The 24,441-nt window shown below is 38.8% G+C and overlaps 2 protein-coding genes across 4 annotated transcripts in view; both read left to right on the top strand.

Moving 5' to 3' along the window:
- Nucleotides 1-11,516, top strand: part of LOC118846098 (dimethylaniline monooxygenase [N-oxide-forming] 3-like) — a 33,395-nt gene extending 21,879 nt beyond the window's left edge. For 2 of the 3 annotated variants that reach the window (XM_036754284.1, XM_036754285.1), the window contains exons 8-9: nucleotides 590-662; nucleotides 2,117-2,966. In XM_036754284.1, the coding sequence (XP_036610179.1) occupies nucleotides 590-662; nucleotides 2,117-2,459 (416 nt within the window). In that variant the 3' untranslated portion in view covers nucleotides 2,460-2,966. Of the gene's footprint in view, nucleotides 1-589; nucleotides 663-2,116; nucleotides 2,967-11,345 lie in introns of those variants that run through there. The other variant, XM_036754286.1, reaches the window with a different exon arrangement.
- Nucleotides 11,517-15,179: 3,663 nt separating this feature from the next.
- On the top strand, nucleotides 15,180-19,042 carry LOC118846748 (39S ribosomal protein L49, mitochondrial-like). The gene is made up of 2 exons (XM_036755491.1): nucleotides 15,180-15,192; nucleotides 18,060-19,042. The coding sequence occupies exons 1-2, from the start codon at nucleotides 15,180-15,182 to the stop codon at nucleotides 18,563-18,565; spliced, it is 519 nt and encodes a 172-aa protein (XP_036611386.1). The 3' UTR covers nucleotides 18,566-19,042.
- The last annotated feature ends 5,399 nt before the right edge of the window (nucleotides 19,043-24,441 follow it).

Genomic DNA, 24,441 nt, shown 5'->3' on the forward strand with positions numbered 1-24,441 from the left:
ATTCCTTTTATTGATGTAATTGCAAATGAAAACCAAAATGAATACAAATAACAGCAGCAGCAGTCGCATTTCCATAATGCTTTAAGGTTGGCAAAGTGCTTTACAAATATCATCTCATTTCATTGTCACAGCAATCTTGGAAGGTTTTTTACATGTTACAGATGAAGAAATGAGGTTCAGTGACTTGCCCAGGGTCAGGTAGCTAGTAAATGTCAGAGATCAGATGTGACCTTGGGTCTTCCTGGTTCCAGATTCAGCACTCTATCCACTGTGCTACCTAGCTAACTTGATTATCACCTTCATTTTGTAATTATTTTAATCGCTGTGGCTAGTATACTATTTTAGAAGGATGAACAAAATCTTTTGGGTAGATCAAAATAATTACTTTTTTGTTACTTCCTAGTATTATTTGAGATAGTATTTTATTAGTTATTCAAAGCTAAAGTTGTCACTGGACTTCATAAGGACATGCCACTTTGGGTTCAAACCAGACTCTCTTAACTATTTCTGACTAGTTTCCAACTCTGTCTATCCATCGGGTGAGATGGCATTTTGCCAGCCAAAATATGATTATGATTTTCTTTTCTAGGGACATGTTCTTTGCCCTCTGTGAGTGATATGATGCATGACATTGATGAGAAAATGAGGAAAAACCTCAAATGGTAAGAATACTTCCTTCCTTCTTTCCTTTCTTCCTTCCTTATTGAAACCATTCTTCTTGCAGATCAGGTTAACTGTTGTTAACATCCACCCTTAAGTAATACAGTTTGCTAAAAACTCTTTCATTAAAAAAAGTTATTGTATTTTGTTCAGTTTTCAAAATCTAGCCAAATGATATTATTGCTTATTTCTATTCAATATTACGACATTTCATTGCGACCATAAATGTAAATACCACAAAATGAGCAGATCTAAAGGGTAACCAAGATGATGAGAAGAATGGGGACTATAGCCTTTATGGATTGATTAAGGGAATTGGGAACATTTTATCTGCAGAATAGAATGCTCTAGAGGGACATGATAGCTCTCTTTAACTATTTGAAGGAATGTCATGTTGAAAAAAGGATTATATTTGACTTACTTACAAAGACAATAGAATGAGTAGCAATGGGTATGTTATAGAGGCAAATTTCAGCTGGAGATCAAGGAAAAACCTCTTACAATTAGAGGTGATCAATGAGATGCCCAAGAAGGTAATATGTTTCTCATTACTGGATAACTTCCTGACCACTTATCAGGAATATTGTATTGGACTAGATTGCCTCTAAGGTTCCCTTCAACTCAGAGGAGGGGTATGGGATACAACATCATTGAAACATGACAAACTGGTTCAAATGTATTTGTAGAAATTCAGTGAGGAATTTATACCTATGATACACAAATTATTAACAAAAATTAAGAAAGAAGATATTCTAACAAACCTCTTTTTTATGAAACAAATATAGTCCTAATACCCACACCAATGAAGGATAAAGCAAAATAAAGAAAACTACAGGCTAACATTAATGACAAATAGTGATGCAAAAATTTTAAATAAAACCTAGCAAAAAGACTTCAGGAATGTATACAAAAATAACTCACTACAAGTTGGAGCTATGTCAGGGATGTAAGGACTGCAAGCAACATAAAGAAAACTTCAAAAGAGCTTGCATTATACATGAAACTCAGCAATTTCTGACCATTTAAATCAATAGAAATCCCCCAAACTATATTGTGGCAATTGTAGAAAATATGATTTCTTGGGAAAGTCTAGAATTTTTTATCATGCCTCAAAGATTTCACAGTACAGTGTCTATAACAAAGTTTATTTCATCATTAGGAATAGGCAATTGAGATGGAGAAAGGAGGTGCTATCATTCACTGAGACTTAAGTAAAGGAAGGAAAATCAAAATACAAGCACCCATATGTACACAGTAACAACTTTAATTTTTCCCATTAAGGGGTGAAAAGACATTGATGTTAAACCAGTCATTTGTCATGGAGGCTCATAAATCTATTTTAAGAATGTTGTCTATATTCTTGGATAACGTACACTTTAAACAGTATGGTACTTTCACATCTTATTTCTTTGCTGAATCTGGACACTCATGGCAGTATGTCTTTTTTTCTCTCAAGGTTTGGCAACAGTCAGACAATACAGATAGATTATATCACCTACATGGATGAAATTGCCTCCTTCATTGGTGTCAAGCCCAACATGCTTTGGCTGTTTCTCACAGACCCCAAGTTGGCTGTGGAGGTTTACTTTGGTCCCTGCAGCCCATACCAGTTTCGACTGACAGGACCAGGAAAGTGGAAGGGAGCCAGAAATGCCATCCTGACCCAATGGGACCGCACCTTGAAACCCATGCGGACTCGGGTTGTTGGTAGTCCACAGAAACCTTACCCCCTCTATGAATGGCTCAAACTACTCGCTATTCCTATCATACTTATTGCTGTTTTTCTCACTTTGAACTAATAATAAATGTCTGCAGGATGTCTAATTCAGAATCATATCTATGCCTGGGATTGGAGCATTGCTATTTTAAAAAGAAAGAATTTCGTATTTTCTTCTTTCTTATTTAGCACTCCACAAATGTGCTAAATTGGCATAGATCAGCACTGCTGGTAAAATAAAATAAAATAATCCATTTCCATGCCTTTAAATAAATACTCATCAAACAAAAAGGAGTCACCAGGGGTCTTTCTCCTGTCTCAGAAGGATTGTGTCTCAGACATCCCAGACAGTTGAGTTATAAATTTAAATCTCATTTAAATAACCTCAAGGGAAGGAAATTGTACCATTCACACCTGTTCCTATACTCATCCTTCCTCTGTCAGGACATTTTTCTATGATGCAATGTGATATTCTTTCCTATAAGTAATCATTTGGGTTACTGCAGTTGAAAGCTACAGCAAGATTCTAAGATGGAACATTGTACAGAAAAGTATCTAAAGTAATAAAGCTTAACTATGCTGAAATGCATCCCTTTGCCTCTTGCTGATATGGACACAAAACCAATTCTTTAACAAGGATCCTATTAAATGTAGATAATTGTAATCAATGTAACTCCACTCTCAAGACTCCAGTAAACTGGATAATGTCTCAACCCACAGACCTTTGCAGACTATACTTAGGTTCAACATAAGGAGTTTATGTCAGTGAGCCTCCTTCCTGGGATTCTTACAAAGAAAGACTATGCTTGTCTAGAAGTTAATAAGATAAAGAGCTCTGACAAAAGTGTGTTATTAAACAAAAAGTATTTATTGAGCACATATGCTTTAATTTAATCTATAGAATTCAAATATTTTTCACAATAACATTCTTCACTGCCACAGCCAGTCATTCGGGGACATGGGGCAAATTCGGTTATCAGCAGGGCAGAGCAATGGGGGAATAGAGGGTCAGGGAATGCTCGTAGCTATAAAAGAACACAGAAGTCAGGGAAGCTGAAGCTAATGGAAAAGTCAGTGTGTTTGAAAGGGACAGGGCTTGGGTAGGGAAATTTATATAGCTCCTACTATTGATCCTCACAACAACCCTATAAGGTAGGCACTATTATAATCCTCATTTTACTGTTGAAGAAACTAAGGTTAAGTAACTTGGCCAGGGTCACACGGTCAGTTAAGTGTCTGAGGATGGATTTGAACTCAAGACTTCTGGACTCCAGGCTTCGTGTTCTATCCACTGGGCTACCACCTGCCACCGAGAAGGGGGCAGAGAAGAAGACTATTCAAGGTATTAGGGAAGTCCATAGATAATAGCAATAACAGTCTGGACAGGATTGATTAAACTTTACTGTTAGTAAGACAGTCAATAAGTAAGACAGTCAATTTAAGTGCTCAGCAAACTTTTTCCCTCAGTTTCTTTCTTTCCTCAGTTTTACCCATCTCCTCAACAGTCTAAACATAAAATTACTCCTCCTTTTCACCATTTTTATTGCTGTATCACATATCGCCTTAAATTAAAGTTAATTACACAGCCACAGGAATAGGTTGCTAAGAAAACCTGTAGAGTTTCTTTCCCTGGACATCTTTGAATCTAAGACAGACCTTTCTGAATGGGGCAGTTTAAATTCATCAGTGCTGAAGGAAAGGAAGGAAAATAAATTTAATTAATTCGAGAGGTCCTATACAACCCAAGGATTCTAGAAGTTTAAATCAAATATCCTTTTTTATTTATCCCAAGGTCTGTACCTGAATCTTTGAACACAATAAAATCGTTCGTATTGTGTTTGGTAGAAACTACCAGAACATTAACTTTGTCAGCAAAGCTTTCAAGAGCCCAGAGCAACCTGCATACTTGAAAGGAACATCAGCCTAGAACTTTTCTAGAGTGACAAGGAATGCAAAGCACTTTGCAAATCTTAAAAAAGATATGTGTATATTAGCTATTTATTATTATTATGATGGTGATGATGATGATGATGACGATGCCTGTATACATGTTGTTTAAAAACTAGTCTGGCAGCTCTCTTTGTGGTGGCTAAGAATCGGAAACCAAAGGGATGCCCATCAATTGAGGAATGACTGAAGAAGCTGTGGTATATGAATGTGACGAAATATTATTGGGCTATAAGAATGACAAGCAGGATGCTTACATTGGGTTGTCCCATTGTATTTTGTCTTGATCAGACCAATTTGAGAGTTTGGTATTCAGTTCTAGATGCCATAGCTAAGGGAGAGTCTCCTGCAGAGGGCAGCCAAAGAACGGAAGGCCCTGGAGTCCATGTCAAATGAATATCAGATGGGTGAACTGATCAGAGAAGTAGAAAGTGGGGGAAGACATGATAGTTCTCTTCAAGTATATGAGGGGCTGTCCTATGGAAGAGGGATTAGATTTGTTCTTTTTTGGTCCAAGAGGGAAGAACCAAGTCTCAGCTCAAATTCTACCTTCTGAAGCAGCCATTTGCCAATCCCTGAGCGCTAACACTTTCCCCTCTGAAATGACCTACAATCTACTCTGTATGAATTTGTATGTCAGAGGTGTCAAAAACGTGGCCACGTGTGGCCCACAGCACTCTCAAATGTGGCAAAGCCATTTTAAAACGTAATTGGGAAATATTTAATAAAAATACAATAAGATATAAATAATGCTAATTTATAGTTTTCTAAGTCAATATACAACCCATAGATATCAGTTTCATGGCATCCATTTCTATGAGTTTTTTTTTTTACCACTATTACATATAACTAATTCTTTACATGTCTCCTCCATTAGAATTTGATATCTATGCAGCCAGAGACTGTTTTTTTTTCTTTATCTCTCTAGTGCTTCGTACAATGTCTGGCACATTTTAAGCCCTTAATAATTTTTTTGATTGATTAATTGAATCAGGACTAATGGGTAGAAGTTGCTAAGAGATAAATTCACACTTGATTTCTGGAAAACCTTCTCAACAATTTAGAGGTGCCCTAAAGCAGAATAAGCTGCCTTGAGAGGTGGTAGGTTCCCCATCATTGGATGAGAAAATGAATGATTACTTGCCAGGTATTTTATACTGGAGATTCCTTTTAAGAATGTATAAGACATTAATTCCAATTGCCTCAAAAAAGGGAGAACAGCTAGGTGGTGTGGTGGGTAGAGCACCAGCTCTGGAGTGAGGGGGACCTCAGTTCAAATCCCACCTCAGACACTTACTAGCTGTGTGACTCAGGGCAAGTCATTTAAACCCAATTGCCTCAAAAAAAGAGTGGATAAGACTAGGTCTCCTTCTAACCCTCAGGTTCTATGATTCAGAGGTGAACAACAAATAACCTTTAATAACTTGTACCATGTGATGAGTGACCACATGCTTCTTCCCAAAAGAAGTGAGTACTCAGAAACTCGCTACCTCTGAAAACTTTTCGAAATTACCAAGGGAGTTTGCCATTGGAGTTTCATCTTCCTTATTTTCCACATGACATTTTCAAATAAACACATCCCCAAACCTTGGCTTCTGCACATAGATTGTAAGCTAGATAAGTATTACATAATTGTATAAAACTAAACTTTATCAGCCAGAAGTAGAGAGAGCCAAGAAGGGACCTAAGCAGTTAACAACCAATTGAAAATAAACAAGATAAAACTCGTTTTTTAATGCACTGCAAGGAGAGGAACACTCCCCAAACAGTAGCAAATCCAAAGAGGTAGAAATGGGCCACTCTCCAAAATCAGTGAATTGAATGCTTAACCTAACCCTCTGGGACATTGGCTCAGATTTGATCTCCTACGTATTTAAAATCTTTAGAATTAGTAATAATATTCTCGCAGTTTCTACTATTAAATCAATGTTTTTCTTCATTTCTTTTTTCTCTCTATTTCCTTCATCTCTCTGATGTTTCTGTCTTGTTTCTCTTTTTCTGTCTCTATCTCTCTCTGTCTCTTCTCTTTCTTTTTGTCTCTCTCTCTCAAATATACATTGGTAAAAATAAGCCTGTGGCATATGGTAAGAAATCATTTTTGAAAATACAATGAAGAAAAGACCTATTCAGACCTCCTGGAGTGTATATTGTTAATCTGGACCCATCTTATCTTTGACATCGCTTTAAAAATTTTATCTTTACTGATTTTCTTAAATCACACTAATTTTGGAATTCATCCCTCCTCCTTCCCCTACTCAGCAAGCTGTAATAAAGATTTTATTATAGTTTATATAATAAGATTTTAAGAGAGAAGGAAGGCAATTTTTTTATCTTTTTTTATTTAGTATTTTATTTTTCCCCAGTTACATGTAAAAACAATTTTTAACATTCATTTTTAAAACTTTGAGTTCAAATTCTCTCCCTTCCTCCCTCCCCACCCCTCCTCATTGACAAGGCAAGCAATCTGATATAGGTTATACATGTGTAGTCATGCAAACATTTCCATAATAGTCACATTGTGATAGAAAACATAAACAAAAAAACTCAAGAAAAATAAAGTAAAAAAGAATATGCTTCAATCTGTATTCAGACACCATCAATTCTTTCTCTGGGGATGGACAAGGAAGGCAACTTTTGATAATTGTTTGTTTATAACCTTTGACCACTTAGCAGTGGAAAAATGAATCTTGGTCTTTTTCAATTTTGCTAATTCCCAAATATCTTGGACATCAGATCTTAGAGATATTTGATGCAAATTTCTTTTTTTTTTCCATATCCACCATTTGTTTTATTTTTGTTACATTGATTTTGTTCCTGGCAAACATTATCTTTAGTGATCTCTATTTACTAAAAGAATCCTATTTACTAAAGAATTTTCAACCTAGCTAAAATTGTGAAAGGCATTTGGTCTCATTTGTTTTATTGTTTTCATGACGTGACCTTTTATATTCAGATTGGCATTGAACCTTGAAGTGAGTAGTTACTTTGGGAAGAATCTGCCCCCTTGTGAAGAAAGCACCATTTTCATTAGTTTCCTGGAGCAAGATTTCACTTGATCCTATGGTAGTTAGAACTCAGCACACCACGAACCCCTGGGCCCATTCTCAAAACCTTCTCAGAAAATCCAAAGTCACCCCTTTACCATCCAGCAGACTTTATTGGAGAATCATTAGGAAACTTCATTTCCTCAAAGTGATTGTCTTTATGGTCTCATTTTTATCTTCAGAAAAGTCTGCATGAAATTTCTAGGGAAGTCTATACCCCCATTGTATAGGGTCCCCAAGAGGTTAAGTAATCTTCCCAAGATTACACAACCAAGTTCATGGCTAAATGAAGACTAAAATCAAGGTCCCACAATTCCAGGCAAGTGTTCTTCCTAATCTTATAACTGATTATAACTGATTATAAGACATATTAGAATTGATGCTACGATGATTAACATAGCTGATGAAATGATAGAGAGTGGGAAAGGATCTCAGGCTATCTAGCCCAACCCTCCCCCCCCCCATTTATAAATGAGGAAACTGAGGCCCAAGGAGCTTAAGAACTTGCCCAAGGTCATGAGTTTGTTGTTATTGTTGAGTCATTTCAGTTGTGTTTGACTGTTCATGACCCCATTTGGGGTTTTCTTGACAGAGATATAGGACTAGTTTGCCATATTCTTCTCCAGCTCATTTTACAGATGAAGAAACTGCAGCAAACAGGATTAAGTGACTTGCCAAGGATCGCACAGGAGTATCTGAGGCCTGATTTGAACTCAGGTCTTCCTTACTCTAGGCCTGGTGCTCTATTCACTGAGCCACCTCACTGCCCTGCAAGGTTACTGCATTAAAAGGCAGAATTTGGACCCAAGTCCACTGACTCAAAAGCCAATTGTCTTTCTCCCCAGTGCTACACTGCTTCTTATCATATCAAACAATCTAGTTACTTCCCAGGTTGATAATTATTCCTCAGTTCAAGTTCCTCATTTGATGGAGTGATGGCTATTCCTGTAATAGGGTGGTGATATGTGAATTGCAGAGGTGCTGAAATACTCTCTATACACCCTCTTTTCTTACTTTCCTAGTCTTTGCCTCCACTGTATGTATAAAGCCTTTCAGGAGATCATTCACCAGATTTAATGGTGGCTGATACCTTGACAATGAAGGGCTTAAGGTGAACTCCTAAGATGGACAATATAATTGCATATCTCACATTACCAAGAAGATTAAATTATCACATGATACCCCACGTGAAAATGCATGGTATCTTTTATTGTTCAATTGTACTGTGAGTTTCTGATGACTATGAAGACTTGCCCTCTGAGATCAGATAACCTGACAGTAGACAGCTTAAAGTTGTTCCTTGCTCTAGGCAAATTCAATGAAGTGGGTTTTGGGGGCCCTTAAAATCCCTTTCTATCCCTTCCTCATTAGGAATCCTCTCCATGGGATGTGGGAAAATTGGGACATTAATGTACTGTTTATGGAGTTATGAACAGATCCAACCATTCTGGAGAACAATTTGATACTATGCCCAAAGGGCTATAACACTGTTATAGCCCTTTGATCCAACAACACCACTACTAGATCTGTAATTCCAAAGAGATTTTTAAAAAAGGGGTGGAGGACTCATTTGTATTAAAATACTTATAGCAGTTCTTTTTGTAGTGGCAAAGAATTAGAAATTCGGGGAATGCCCATTGATTGGGGGATGGCTGAACAAGTTGTGGTGTGTGATTCTAATGGAATACTATTGTATTGTAAGAAATTATGAGCAAGTGGATTTCAGGAAAAAACCTGGAAAGACTTAGACATAGTGAGCAGAACCACAGTAACAGTAACTGCACCCAGTAATAGCAATATTGTGCGATGGTCAGCTGTGAATGACTTAGCTATTCTCAGCAATCCAAACAATTCCAAAGGACTTATGCCGAAAAATGCTATCCACATTCCAAAAAATGAACTGATAGTCCGAATGAAGATTGAAGCATACTTTTTTCATTTTATTTTTTCATGTTTTTTTTTTCTTTTGGTCTGTGTCTTCTTTCACAATGTGACTAATACGAAAATATGGTTTGCATGATTGCACAAGTATAACATATCAAATTGCTTACTGCCTCAGGGAAAGGAGAGGTAAAGGAGGAAGAGGGAAAATTTGGAACTCAAACTTTAAAAAAAAAACAAAACAAATGAATGCTAAAAGATTTGCCTGCACTGGAGGTCTTAAAATAGGAGTTCTTAACCTTTTTCATTAAAAAGACCTGTGGTAGAAGCTAGACTTCTAAGAATTGTGTTTTTAAATGCATAAAACACACAGGAGCATAAAGAAAACAAATTATATTGACATACAGCTATCAAGTGTAAAAAAAAAAGAGAGAATCTTCTCTGCCTCAAATATCTGCCAAGTATCCCTCATATTCTTAGGAAATAACCTGAAATTGATTTACGCTAAGGTATAATAGTGACAACTTTTAACTATAACTTCTTATGGGGGTAAGCATCTTAATTTTTTTATAATATTTTATTTTTCCCCAATTGCATGTAAGAACAATTTTTTAACAGAGGGAAGGCATTTTTAAAGAGGTAACAAAGTTAAGCAAAAGGAATGAGGCTCTAACATTGCAAACTTCAGAAAGTGGATGAGGTAGGCAATAGCCCTTGCTGTATTCTTGGCAATATAATCATTGCTGATATTTATATAGTGCCTATTACATGCCAAGAACCATGGTAAGTACTTAACATCTCATTTATTTTTACAACTGTGGGTCCTTGTTGTTCAGTTGTTTCAATCATGCCTGACTCTTTGTGACCCTATTTGGGGTTTTCTTGGCAAAGATACTGGGGGGGTTTGCCATTTTCTTCTCCAGCTCATTTTATAGATGAGAAAACTAAGGCAAACATGGTTAAGTGACTTGCCCAGGGTCACATGGCTAGTAAGCATCTGAAACTGGATTTGAATTCAGGAAGATGAGTCTTCCTGACTCCAAGCCCAGTAGTCTATCCACTGGGCTCATTATCTCCATTTTCAAATATTACTGGACTGTACGAAATGATAAGGGATATTGTTTCAGAGAAACCTAGAAAGGCTTGTATGAACTGATGCAAAGTGAAGTGAACAGAAGTAGGAGAACAATTTTCAAAATTATGACAATATTATAAAAACAAACTACTTTTAAAAACTCAGAAGCTCTGATCAACATAATAATAAGCCATAATTTCACATAACTCTTGATGAAAGGTGCCCCTCCTGCAGAGGTGATGGACTCAAGTACTGACCAAAACATTTACTTTGGACCACGGCCAATGTGAGAAGTTGTTTTGCTTGACTACATGTGTTTATAAAAGAGGGTTTTATTTTTTCTTTCTCGGTGGGAGCCAGAAGAGAAAGCAAATTTCCATGGATTGGGAAAAAAGTTAATAAATAAATTGCAATTCATTTGAAATTGTACTAAAATCAAAATATTTTAAGCAGGCGTCCTTTGGAACCTGAAGAAGTTACACTACCCTCTCTCCTTGCAAACCTCTTTTTCCTTTTGTAATGACAGACACAGTTTAAGCAGGTCCAAACAAGCTTCCTTAAAGTTAGCCCTTGGAGGTGTCCCATGTTTACTTCTTAGTTGTCAGCTTTGTTGATAGAGGTCCTGCTAAATTGTAGCTACAATGAAAGATCCATGGGAAATGTTAAAGTCAGATAAATTCCCATCTGATAAACCCTTTGGCCTGGAAAAGCTTTGTCTGTAGTCGTGAGGCATATTCTCTTCCACCAATTCAATTCGGTCGTGGCTGGGTTATGTAAGCCACTGAGGGAATGCAGATGAAAAAAGCATCAGCCCTGCTGATAATAAGCTTGAAGAGTCTGGCGATGAGGACAAGGCCAAGGGCACAGATAGCATTTACAGGGCAAGACAAAATGTTATAACTTCCATAGAAGAGATAACAAGTCATGCACAACAATGACGTGGCTGGTAAACGATGGCTAATAAACTGAAAGATAAGAGATATTTCATTTTCCTCCACTAAAGGCCTCCTTGATCTTTCAGTCTGGCACAAAGGTGATTCTGGGTTCTCACAAAATCTGAGCTGGAAGGGACTTCAGAGGCCATCTAGAAACAAGCTGTACCCAGGGAAGAATCTCCTCTACAATCTACTCCAAAAGAGCCAGAGCAGCCTTTGCTTAAAGGACTGTAACAGGTGACATCTACAAGGTCCACTTTGGGGTAGATCTTGTGGTTTAGAAATTTCATTTTTTTCCCCTTTCAATGAAGCAGAAATAAAAGCCATGAACAAAAATTACAGTGAGAAAGATTTCTGCTTGATTGGTAGAGTGAACTAAAAATGGTAAATCTGAGGAAGAGAAACCTGGGGTACCAATGTGGGGATGAGGCTAGAATATGTTATCTGTCTTTAAGTATTTAAAGGACAGTGGCATGAAAGACAAATTAAATTTGTTCTGCTTGTTGTCACTACCCCACCTGATCTTCTTGTGGCATAACTTCAGGATCATTTACCATCCTGGTCTTTTTTTCTCTGGATACTCTTTCATCTATTTATATCCTTTTTTAGTGCCCAGACACAAATAAAATTTGCCAAATGTGGTCTTTTCAAAGCAGAAATTACCGTCTCCCTAGTCTTATATACCCAAATGGCTTTGTGGTCCCACCACTTTCGATGTTCTCTTCTATGATACACATTGCAACTCATCCATAGTTGCCCATCTTTTGTATCTCTTGTCCATTGCACCCATAAGTTTGTCATGAGGGGTCCAGCAGACATGGTGGAAGCTTTCCTCACTTTCTGCTGACATCACCAGGATACCAGCAGATCATTTGGACTATCTTCCTATTATCCCTTGAAAAGGCATAATAAACAACATTGTCATGTATTTTGGTGAAATCTGAGCAACTCTATCTACAGCTTTTCCTTGATCTACAATCCTAGTTACCCTATTTAGAAAAGAAAATAACAGGAAGAAGAAGAAGAAGAAGAAGAAGAAGAAGAAGAAGAAGAAGAAGAAGAAGAAGAAGAAGAAGAAGAAGAAGAAGGAGAAGGAGAAGGAGAAGGAGAAGGAGAAGGAGAAGGAGAAGGAGAAGGAGAAGGAGAAGGAGAAGGAGAAGGAGAAGAAGAAGAAGAAGAAGAAGAAGAAGAAGAAGAAGAAGAAGAAGAAGAAGAAGAAGAAAGAAGAAGAAGAAGAAAGAAGGAGGAGGAGGAGGAGGAGGAGGAGGAGGAGGAGGAGGAGAAGGAGGAGGAAGAGGAGGAGGAGGAGGAGGAGGAGGAGGAGGGGGAGGAGGAGGAGGGAGGAGGAGGAAAAAGAGATGAAGGAGAAGAAGAACAAGGAGTAGAAGAAGAAGGTGGAGGAAGAGGATAAACTTCCCAGGATAAACATATGACTAGATAAACTCATCAGCCAGGAAACTCATCCTCACTGAAGGAAGACAGAAATCTACCTCAGATAGAGGTTATCTTATTTGATCCTTGCCACTCAGCACTATATGTGACAAAGTAGGTGCTTAATAAGTGTTTGTTGTATCCTATCATAAGATTAGACTATACCTCTCCGCATAATCTATAATGCAGCCCTGGCCTCCTTGCTCTTCCTCCCACACTTAGCTCTAGTTCCAAACTGTGTGTTTTCTCACTGCCTTCCATACCTGCAATGCTCTCCTTCCTCATCTCTCCCTCCTGGCTTCCCTAGCTTCCTTCATGACCTCGTTCAAATTCTACCTTTGGCAAGAGGCCTTTCCTGTGTCTACCATCATCATCACCACCCAACCCCTACTCCTAGTCCCTTCCCTCTGATATTACCTCTAATTTACTCTGTCTGCATCTTGTATGTACATAGGTGTTTACAAGTTGTGTCCCCAACATGAAGGCAGGGGTTGTTTCTTATCCTTCTTTATATCCTCAGTGGGCAGCTAGGTGATGCAATGGATAGAGCCTAGAGTTAGGAAGACTCATCTTCATGAGTTCAAATCTGGACTCAGACATTTACTAGTTGTATGACCCTGGGCAAATCACTTAACCTCTGATTGGTTCTTCCCATACTCACGGAACCTTCTTTCTTGTTTATGTTTTTGTTCTATGCTGTGCTACCTGTGGCTCTGTGTATGTTTTCAACTTAAAAGAGGCCATATTCTTCATGTCTGCAAAAGGTTCCAATTATAGTGCTACTCCCTGGACAAGTCACTTAATCCTGTTTGCCTCAATTCCTCATCTGTAAAATGAGCTAGAGAAGGAAATGGTAAACTACTCCAGTATCTTTGCCAAGAAAACCCCAAGTGGGGTCACAAAGAATCTGACAAGACTGAAATGACTGAACAGCAAAACCTAAGCATGTATAATCATAGGATAACAGGGCAATTGAATAGAAGGGATTTTAAGAGACCTTTTGGCCCAGCCCCCTACAGTTTAGCAGGTTTATGACCAGGCTTTTCAGGGTAGACAGATGCCTATACCCTTTAACTCCCAATATATGTTTAACAGTTGGATTAACTGTTTCATTAGCCCAAACCTTTTTTGATTAGTTTCCCAGACCATGTATTAGTAATCTGGGGGTCATTCGTTCTCTGTCCATAAACATGAACTTGATCCTAGCGTATAAATATTTGGATTCAGCATAACATGTCCACATCAAGTGTCCTCCAGATCTCACCGAGCAAATTTCTTTGTTCAGGCCCAGTAAATTGAACCTGGCAATGGTTATGTATGAAAATAATGCTAATGATCTCTTAGTAATAAGATATGGTTTTTTTAGTTACTTTTCCAATAATATTCGTATATTTCAATTCAATAAACCCTGCTGAAGCACCTACCATGGGCAAGACTCTATATTAGAGGCTGAAAATAGGAAGATATTGGAACATAGTTCCAGACCTTGCTTTCAAGGAGTCTGCATTTTAAAGGGGAAAGAGAACTCAAACATTCAATGATTTTCAATCCCATCAATGTGATTGTTTCCTTTCAGAGATGAAGATAACTGCTCATCCCTGCTTGTTCACCTGTGAGACTATTGTCTTTGCATTGTGATAAGTTCACCACCTGGAGGCTATCCAACATGCAGGGAGCAATGCTCACTTCCTCTTGACATGGTAGTGGAGTACACAATGCATTCTAGAAGCTACATTACTCACTCCTGCCACATAGCTAGCCTATCACGGCCTGGAGGTGATCAACACAAACTCTGGTAGATTACAGTGTTGGAAAGCCTTTGAGTTCAATACCAGTAACACAATGAGTTTGCTTTCCCAGGACCAAACTAGCTAAGTACTGACTGGCTCATCATCTTCCAGACACGTCATTGGTGGTGGATTCTTTGGCCATGGAAATTTATGAAACAAAGAAAAATAGCTAGCAGCCTTCAGTCCTATGGAGCCATGGTGGCAATGTGGTAGAAAAATTTAAATTCTGTTTGACAGGAGCCCTCTTTACATTCAATTAGTAAGAGACAGAAACAGGTGGTACGCAAAAGGACTGCAAACTCAGTCCTATTTCACAGAATTTGTGAAGAGGTTTGTGTTTGTGTGTATTACAACACAATAAGCTATGTACCAAGTAGGAGGTGACAAGGTAAAGGCAATTATTTAGGAAAATTAATCTTTCAGAAGACTCCTGAGACCCACGGTCCCAGCATCAGGAGAAGGACATTTGAGGAAAGGTGCCAATTTTAATATCTTTAAAAATAATCAACTTTCTTCTCACCAGGAAAATAATTACTGAACATAATTTCTAAAAATTATTGTCTATTATTCTACACTTACTATTTCATTTATTCTTTTGATTTCATTTATCATTTATGTATATTTTGGCCAAATTGCCTTAGATGCATATGCATTCATTGTCCCTGCAATTTTGTCACTCCAAATATTTTAGAAAGCAATATGGCAATATTCAGTGAGTCACAAAACTGATTATACCTATCAATCTAGTCATTCCATTCTTTGGACTTTATCTTAAAAAGGTCATAAAATAGGGAAAAACAACCAATCTATACATATACCTTCATAGGTGATCTACATGTAATAGTAAAAAATTGAAAACAACCTCATGTCTCCAATAATTGGAGAATAAGTAATAGTCAGAAATGGAACAAAAGAAAGAATAAAAGAAAGAATGGAGGAAGGTAGGAAGGAATGAAGGAAGGAAGGAATGAAGGAAGGAAGTAAGGAAGGCAGGAAGGAAGGAAGGAAGGTATGGATGGAAGGAAGGAAGGAAGAAAGTAAGGAAGGAAGGAAGTAAGGAAGGAAGGAAGGAAGGAAAGAAGGAAGGAAGGAAGGAAGGAAGGAAGGAAGGAAGGAAGGAAGGAAGGAAGGAAGAAAGAAAGGAAGGAAGGAAGAGCGGGAAGGAGGGAGGGAGGAAGGGAACAAGGAAAGTAAGCAAGAGAGAAAAAAATTTCAAATAGACCTCAAATCATATTTTTATTTGTTTGCTGTTTGTTAATTCCTTGGGTTCTACTTCAGCTTACTTTCAGAAGCTGCCCAAGTTCTATTTCCTTCAAAAGATTTTTCCTAGTTCTCCTATTTGTTAATTCCTTTCTCTCACACACACAAAAAATCACAATATACATACAATGTAATATACAATAATATATCTCCTATATCTACTTATCTATAAATATGCTATATCCCCCCCCAGTAAAAAGGCAGGAACGCACTTACTTTTGTATTTTTATCTCCAGTGCTTAACCCAGTGCCAAGCATATGGTAGGCTTTTAATAAGTGCATGTTGATTAATTAACTGATTAAAAGCTAATGGTTTCAGGGCAGCTAGGTGGCGCAGTCAGTAGAGCACTGGCTCTGGAGTCAGGAGGACCTGAGTTCAAATCCGGCCTGAGACACTTGACACATGTACTAGCTGTGTGACCTTGGGCAAGTCACTTAACCCCAATTGCCCTGCCAAAAAAAAAAAAAAGCTAACCCACATATTGTTCAGACAAAGTCAAAAGCCATTTTGAGGAATGAAGATTCCAAAATGACAAGACCTAGGCCAAGATTATTTTTAAAAATAAAAAAATAATAATTTTAGTTGTACCTAGAATAAACATCATGTGCAATTAGTTGCTTAATATTATGAAAGCTTTTTGTTGCTAATGTTGATGATGAGACAGGCAACATGATGTAGTAGGCAGAATGCTCAACTTGGCTTCAAGAAAACCTAAGTTCAAAGCCTCTCAGTAGAACTTTCTAGTTATGTGAGTCTGGGCAAAGCACATGACATCTCTATGCCTCAGTCTTCCCATCTATAAAAAAGAGGTGATACCCATATCACCATTCCTTATTGTGAGTTTCAAATGAAATAATGTATGTAAAATTCTCTAAAAGGTAAACGTCAGTGATGATCATTGAAATATTCTTCTGAGAGAAATCAGATTACATTTTAGGCCAAAATTTTTCTCTCTCCTTAGACTGACTCAACCTATCCAATCACTCTTATTTTGTATTACTCTTTGGGCTATGGTTACGTCACTAATACCTTACCTACCTGAAGGAAGGGGGATATACCAGAAGATCTATTTCCTCTCTACGTTGTATGATCCTGTGCTCTTTGAAAGGTGATGCTTAACAAGGGACTAAAGCACTTCTTAAAAGCTTGGGGTTAAGACCCCCAAAATGTAGATATGGGACAAACAAAATAGGTAACTGAAGAAAATGAGAAAAGAAAGGAAAAGAGTACATCCTTCTTGATGTGTCAGCTTTCCAGTGTCTCTGTACAACTAGCAGCTGCCTTCTGCCTTACTTACTGCCCTCAGAGATTACAAGACTATGGTAATATAGAAGTATATCCTGTTTTTGATAGATTCTTCTAGGAAGGAAATTAGAGGGTTTCCCCTCCCAGAAAGAGAAGTGAGCCAACTCTGCATTGACCAACATATGGAAATAAGCAAATGGTGGGTAGTAGAGTCCAGGAAGGACATGGGGCATTTGAACAAATATCCAGGTCTAAAAATGTCAGGAAATGGGTCATGCTAAGTCCTCTTGCCTCCAGCAGAATGATATAAAGCTTATTAGGTATGTGCTCATTTCAGCCTCAAGACCATCAACTGTCCTAGAAAACAACCACTGGAGAATTGTGCCTCAACACAAGCACTCCCGACTCTAGGACAGGGTGGAGCAGCCTGTCTGCTACCAGTGCTCTAGGAGAGGCTCTACATCTTCTCTCCAAATGGTGATAAATAACCTGAATGATGTCATGATCAGTTTATTTGCATCCTAGTCTGCTGACCACCATGTGCTGACACATTATCCACACAATGTTCCAAAAAGTTTGTAAGATCATAGGATTTACAACTGGAAAGAACCTTAGAGTTCGTCTCTCCTTTTTACAGAAGAGGCAGTTTCTCTGGGGGCTTTGCTTAAAATCACTTAGGTCCTCTGACTCTCAATCTAGAGGATGAATCAGAATACATCCTTTTATCATTCTAACCTAAGCAGTGGACTGGGAGTCATAAAGTTTAATTCTATTTCTGTCTCTGTTCTCTCACTGCATGTCCTTGGACAAAACCCCTAACCTACCTGATCCTCAGTTTCTTCACTTAAAAAACAAAGTAGTTAGATAATCTTTTATGGTCAAAGTTCCATGATTTCATGATTCTATTTAGCCCATGATACACCCAGTTCTTAGTTATCTGTGCCAATAGGGCAGTAGTTAAGTGAAACCCACAAAATACACAAGACATACATTAGGCACTTCCTGTCCCTTCTTCCTCCATCAAACTTTGTATTAAAACTGCCAATAGCTCAGCCAGATGCAATGAAGCTCAGGTGTGGTGGTGGCGGTCGTGGCGTCCGCCCTTTGCCCTGGGCTGAAGGCTTGCGGGCTGCGTGGACGCCCGGCCTGCGGGCTCCACTGGCAGAGCCAGACCCAGGAGCCATCTGCCTACCCTGGAATTGTGGAGTCCACTGAAGAATACAAATTTGTGGAACGCCTCATCCCCCCTGCTGGCATTCTGGAACCCCCCAGACACCAGAGTTACCCCACACCGAGTAGCTGGCAGCCTCCAAAAGACCCCCCACCACTTCTCCCCTACTTCATTCGCCGTTCCCGGATGCACAATGTCCCTGTCTACACCGAGCTCACACATGGCAACCGTCAAATGACTGTGATCCCTAACGTGGAGAGGGACATTTGGGCCCTGCAGAAAGATGTGGAAGAATTCCTGACTCCGCTGACACCCGTGACACAGGTCAACGAGGTGACTGGAACCCTGTGTATCAAGGGTTACTTTGATCAGCAACTCAAAGCCTGGCTTCTGGAGAAGGGCTTCTGAGGGTCAGAGGGCAAACCAGGCCCCAGAGGGGTGCTGACACCGACCTATAGAGGCCCAGCGGCACCCCTGCTGCTCCCCATTTGTGGCTGGGAGTCTCCAAGGGGACTCCGAACAGAAGGGGCTTATCAGAATTATTCTAAGAACTGACTCTTCACCCCCAGTTGGGAATCTTTCAGGGAACTTTCCTGGAAATGAAAAATTTGTCATGTGGCCAATGTTAAGAGATGGCAGAGGCCCTAGGCAAGGGGGTGGCCATCTGCCTGGCCTGTGGACTAGGAACAAGTGAGAAAACGAATCCAGACCCCGCAGCATCATTAGGAAGACATGCTCGTCATAAAGAAGACAAAACACCACCAATGCCCAGGGGAAGGGGTACCACGTCACAACCTGGCACCAACTTTAATGCAAGTTTTTATTTCGGCTGTATATACAATTGAAGCTATTAAAATTTGTACAATATTTACAAATTAAAAAAAAAACTGCCAATAAGGAACCAGGTTAGTAGATTGAGGTTTCAAGTCTCCTCTGGCTTCCTCTCCCTTCTTTTCTGGTAGACATGCTAGTAATTGTTAAAAAGTCCTCAAAAGACTAGGAAGAGAAATAAAGGGTCCTAAATGACCTAAAAAAATAATGGTCCTAATAAACGAGATATTCAATCCTTGAATTCTCAAAAGTATAATTGTCACAGTGCTCCATTTCCTCATCTGTAAAATTAGGGAACCAGAAGTCTCTGAGCTCCCTCATTTTACGGATGAGGAAATAAAACTGTGTGTCAAGTGTGCTCAGGAACTCGGGGATTGATTGTCTACTTTTCAACCCTTTAATCCAATTAAAGATTTATATGGAATAAAAGATCTAGAATTATAATTAGAATATAGAACTAAGATCTGTGATTTTATCCTGGGCTCTGGAGAATACGGGTCAGATTGTCCAAGGAAAGCTCTAATGCATTTTAAATATGTTCTATGCCTCATTCCATTGGGAAAATAGTTTTGCTCTTCTTAGATTCAGAAATAAATGGAATTGTTTATCCCTCCCCACTGACAGTCGCGATGTCTACCTATCAAAATCCTATTCAACCTTCAAGTCAAGTCAACCTTCAAGTCAACACTTTCTCCATAAAGCTTTCCTTGATTCTCCCAAATGGAAAGTATTTCTCCCTTTTCTCATTTCATAACACTACACTCATGAGTACCTCTCATGCATTTCTTAAAAGGATGACCATTACCTTATTGATGGGATTTCAAACACTAGGACTGGTTCCTGATATTTAACTAACTTGGATAGAAAAGGCCAGACTCTCCTTGGAAGAATCTCTCCTCTTTCATGGTATATAGGAAGCTCAGCTTTTTCATGTGTTCTCTCTCCCTAGGACTTCTAGATTAGAGTGCAGCAAGTGGGGAGAGGGGATTTTTCTCTCTTACCTCCTCCATAAGAGCAGTTAATGGTGGCTTGTGGTACATGCACTTGGCTGGCTACATGTGCTTGACTAGGTCACCTGCTAGGATCTCAACTTCCTGGTTACCTTCTGCTTTCTCTTTCCTTTTCTATTCACAGACCGGGGGTTAGAATAGACTTTCCATGTGCAAGATGTGTCAATAACCAGGATATTTATGGGGTTTATGCAGTCATATAGCAATAGTGGACACAAGTTTTACATGTGGTCTAAAAAGAAAGTCTCAGATCGACTTCCCTAGTCTTGGCAGTTGGCTCACGGGTGATCCCTGGTATAAAAGATCACAAGTTCAAGAGTTTGGATGCTGGGCTACCAGAGGTCACATAGACAACAAGAATTTATTAACCAACTGTGTTGGTTAGGCACTGTGCTAAGTGCTGGGGATATCAAGAAATGCAAAAACCCTGGCCCTGACCTCAAGGAATTTGCATTCTAATTGAGTGAGCTATATCTAGAAACTTACAAAATAGCTCCAAAGGAGGATGAAAGCATTCTGAGAGGTGAAGGCATTATCTGATTGGAAAAGGCTCCTGCAGTAGATGGGATTTGCCCTTAATCTTGAAGAAAGTTAGGGAAACAAAGAGGCAGAAATAAGGAGGTACATCCTAGGCCATGGTACAACCAATGCAAAGGAATAGAGATTGGAGGTGGACTATTGTGTTCAAGGAAATGCAAGTAAGTCTGTGTAGCTGGATGTCCTGAATCAAGTATAAGATGACTGGAAAGATTAGGGCAGGTAATGAAGAGCTTGAAATGCCCCCACCCCCATAAAATGAATTTATGGAATTGGAGTTGGCATTTTCTCAGCAGTGTGTTTTTTTGGATAAGGAAGAAGATTTTTAAGAGCGGATCACTCCACAGATGAAAGCCATGCCATATGGGAACAAGGCATTTGGAGCTGACCAACCCTATATTGACATGATTTAGACAGTAAAGATTCATGAGTCAGTCAATCAGTCAACAAGCATTTATTAAACACTTCCTAATCCTGGGCACTGTAATAAGCAATCAGACTACAAAGGGAAAAAAGTAACAGTTCTTGTTCTCAAGGAGCTCATAGTCTAATGTGGGGAAAACATATGAAAATGTGAAATGAATCATTAATTGAAGATCTTTGACTTCGGCCATCCAAGCAATTCCAAACCCTGCAATCTTGCCATATTTTCCTCAAGAATAATATACTTTATTGAACACTTTACTAAAAATCTAAGTTAAACTGTATCTGCATCTTTCCCCTGGTCCACTACTTTAATAACCCTGTTAAAGAAAGAAATAAGGTTAGTCTGGCATGATACCTGTTCTCTGCAATATTATGTTATCTGCTGGGTGTCACAACATAGGAAAGACATTGGTAAACTGGAAAAGGTACAGAAGAGGCCAAACAAAATAGCAAAGGGACTTAAATCCAATAGGGGTCAGCTGAATGGAGATGTTTAGCCTGAAGAAGAGAAGGGTTGGGAGCAAACATAGTAACCATATTCAGATATCCTAGAGGATCCCATGTGGAAAGGGAATTAGACTTCTTCTGTTTGATCCCAGTGGGCAGAGCCAGAAGCAATGAGTGGATGTTATAAAGAGAAAAATTTAGTCTCCATGTCAGAAAAAAAAAACCTTCTTAATGATCAGATCAATCCATAAATGGAAAGGGCTACTGAGTAGTTCATGGGCTCAATCTTGTTAGAGTTCTTTAGGCAAAGGATGGGAAAAATGAGAAACAAAAGGGTCTGAATAAGCCACAAGCTGGAGGATCAATCCTTGGATTCTCAAGAATGTACTTGACACTCTATTCCCTTTCCTCATCTGCAAAATGAAATTAGACTACATGATGATCTCTGAGAACATTTCCAGCTTTAAACCCTATGATTCTATGTTAAGATCTAGGTTTTCACCTAGGGTTACCTAGGGTTCTAGGGAATATGGGTCAGGTTGTCCAAGAAAAAAATGGGAGGGAGAGAGAGGAAATGGATTTTTATTCAGTTTTTAAAAAAATATAATTAAAAAAAGAAAAGTCAAAATGTTATTTTCTCTGCCTTGTTCCACTAGGAAGAATGGCTTATTACTTCCATTCTTGGATTCAGCCAAAGGATGACCTGTGTGTGTGTGTGTGTGTGTGTGTGTTTGTGTGTGTGTTGTACGAGAATACTTTTTAGGGTATGAGTTAGAGTAGACAGCTGCTGGGGTCCCTTCCAACACTGAATTTGATTCTGTCATTCTGAGTCAGTCCCAGCAGCCTAATGAAGTGTAGAAACTTAATACATATTTGCTTGATGAATGAATGATTGAATGTACTGTTCTATAGTATTTATAAAATCCCTAATATTTAAATGCTAACTCAGTTGCTCAGTTCATCATCAAGTATGGAGAGCCTGTTATGTGCCTGACCATATACAAGGTGCTATGGAAGAGTGACAGGGATCGAATCTTTGATCTTTGAAGTCAAGGAGTTTACAGTATGGTTGAGGAAACATGAACAATTAAGAATTGTGTTTTAGGCATTTTCCCTGGTGCCAACCCAGCTCCTGCTCTGAGCTTGCCCTCTCCCAGAGAGGCCCTAGCCCTGCCCAGCTGCCCTCTGGGCTCTCCTGCTGAAAGTAGGTGAGCATAGGAGAATGGTGGGGTTAGACTGGAGGTCCCCCGGGGCTGTGGACATTGTGGGATCTGGGGAGGCTTGGGCATGAGCCCAGGCTGAGGGCGAGGGCAAGGTGGCCCTAAGAGCCTCCTTGAGAATGCCAGACCAGCCCCAGCTGCCAACTATCAATGACCTTCAAAGATGTCATTGTAGACTTCACCAGGGCAGAATGAGAACACATGAATTCTGCTCAGAGATATCTCTATGGAGACATAATACTAGAGAACTATAAGAACCTCGTCTCCCTGGGATTTCCAATTTCCGAACCAAAGGTGATCTCCAAGTTAGAAAGAGGAGGTGCACGACGGATGCTTGAGAAAAAAGTTCCAAAAAAGTCCTTTCCAGGTTATCTTTGTCAGAGGAATAGAGGTAAAAACAAGGATTCTACTCCAAGGCAGTGTGATTATAATTCATCAAAAACTTAGAGTGAATAGTAATGAATGTGTCAAAGCCATAAGACAGAATAAATACTTTCATGGACATCAGAAAAATCACATTGGAAAGAAACTCAACAAATATAATGGATGTGAAAAAGCCTTCGACTCCAACTCAAGCCTTACTGTATATCGACAAATTCATAATAGATTAAAACCATATATGTATATTGAATGTGGGAAAGCCTTCATCCAGAAAGAAAACCTTACCAAATATTCAAATATTTAAAAAATATCATATAGGAGAGAAATCCCATGAATGTAATGAATGTGGAAAAGCCTTCAGCCACAGAGGAAACCTTAATAAACATTACAAAATTCATACTAGAGAGAAATACTATAAATGTTAAGAATGTGGGACAGCCTTCAGAAAGACTGGACACCTTGCTGTACATCAGAAAGTTCGTATTAGATAAAATTGTTTTAGTACAATGAATACTGAAAGACTTCAGCCACAAGACATTTTTTTATTTATGGTGACAGTTCATGCAAGAGAGAAACTTTCCATGTAATGAGCATGGCAGAGTTTTCACCTACAGTGGAAAAATTACTGAATGCTTAATCAGGTTTAGAGTTGGAAGTGACTTTTTAAATCATGTATTCTAGTCCCTTGATTTGGGTTTCAGGCATTAAGTAGCAGATCTCGATTTGGAAATGAGATCTGAGACAAATACAGTTTTCTTTCCATTGCACCATGTTAACCTCAGAATTCATATTGGAGAGAAAACATTTAATTGCAGAGTACAGGTTTGACTTCAGTAGCGATTCACATTTAGTCAACATCAATGAATTTCAGAATTACAAATGGCCTCAGCAGCCATTTAACCTAACCTATACTTTAAAAGGAATCTGACTACTGCACACCCCCATGAATTGATCATTCATATTTTGCTCAAAGATATTTCATAAGGGCTAAACTGTTCCTTCCTGAGGGAGCCTATTCCTCTTTGGAGTAGCTCAGGTTTGGGAGTGGGGAGGCATCAAAATGAGATATTCTGGGGGGAAAAAACAAGTTTTATATGTAATATATATGTAACATGTTTATATATTATTTCTTTAAAAAGTGGTACTTAGAACTAACACAATACTCTAGATGTAGTCTCAGTACTTCAGAATTCAATGGAATTATCACCTCCTTCTTCATGGAAGCCATGTCTGTGTCACTGCAGCACACAACAGAATTAGCTGTTTCAGTTGTCATATCAAACAGTTGGTATAAAGTTAATGGGGAATAAGATCTTCCCCACCCATCAATAGACCTCATGTGGAGCCCATAAAGGGAAGCTTGCTTGGTTGTAGGAAGGCTTAGACACCTTTTGTTAATTTCTAATTAGGTACTGAGCCTATTAGCTGAAAG

This window comes from Trichosurus vulpecula, chromosome 4, assembly GCF_011100635.1.
Source record: "Trichosurus vulpecula isolate mTriVul1 chromosome 4, mTriVul1.pri, whole genome shotgun sequence".
Taxonomy (NCBI): domain Eukaryota; kingdom Metazoa; phylum Chordata; class Mammalia; order Diprotodontia; family Phalangeridae; genus Trichosurus; species Trichosurus vulpecula.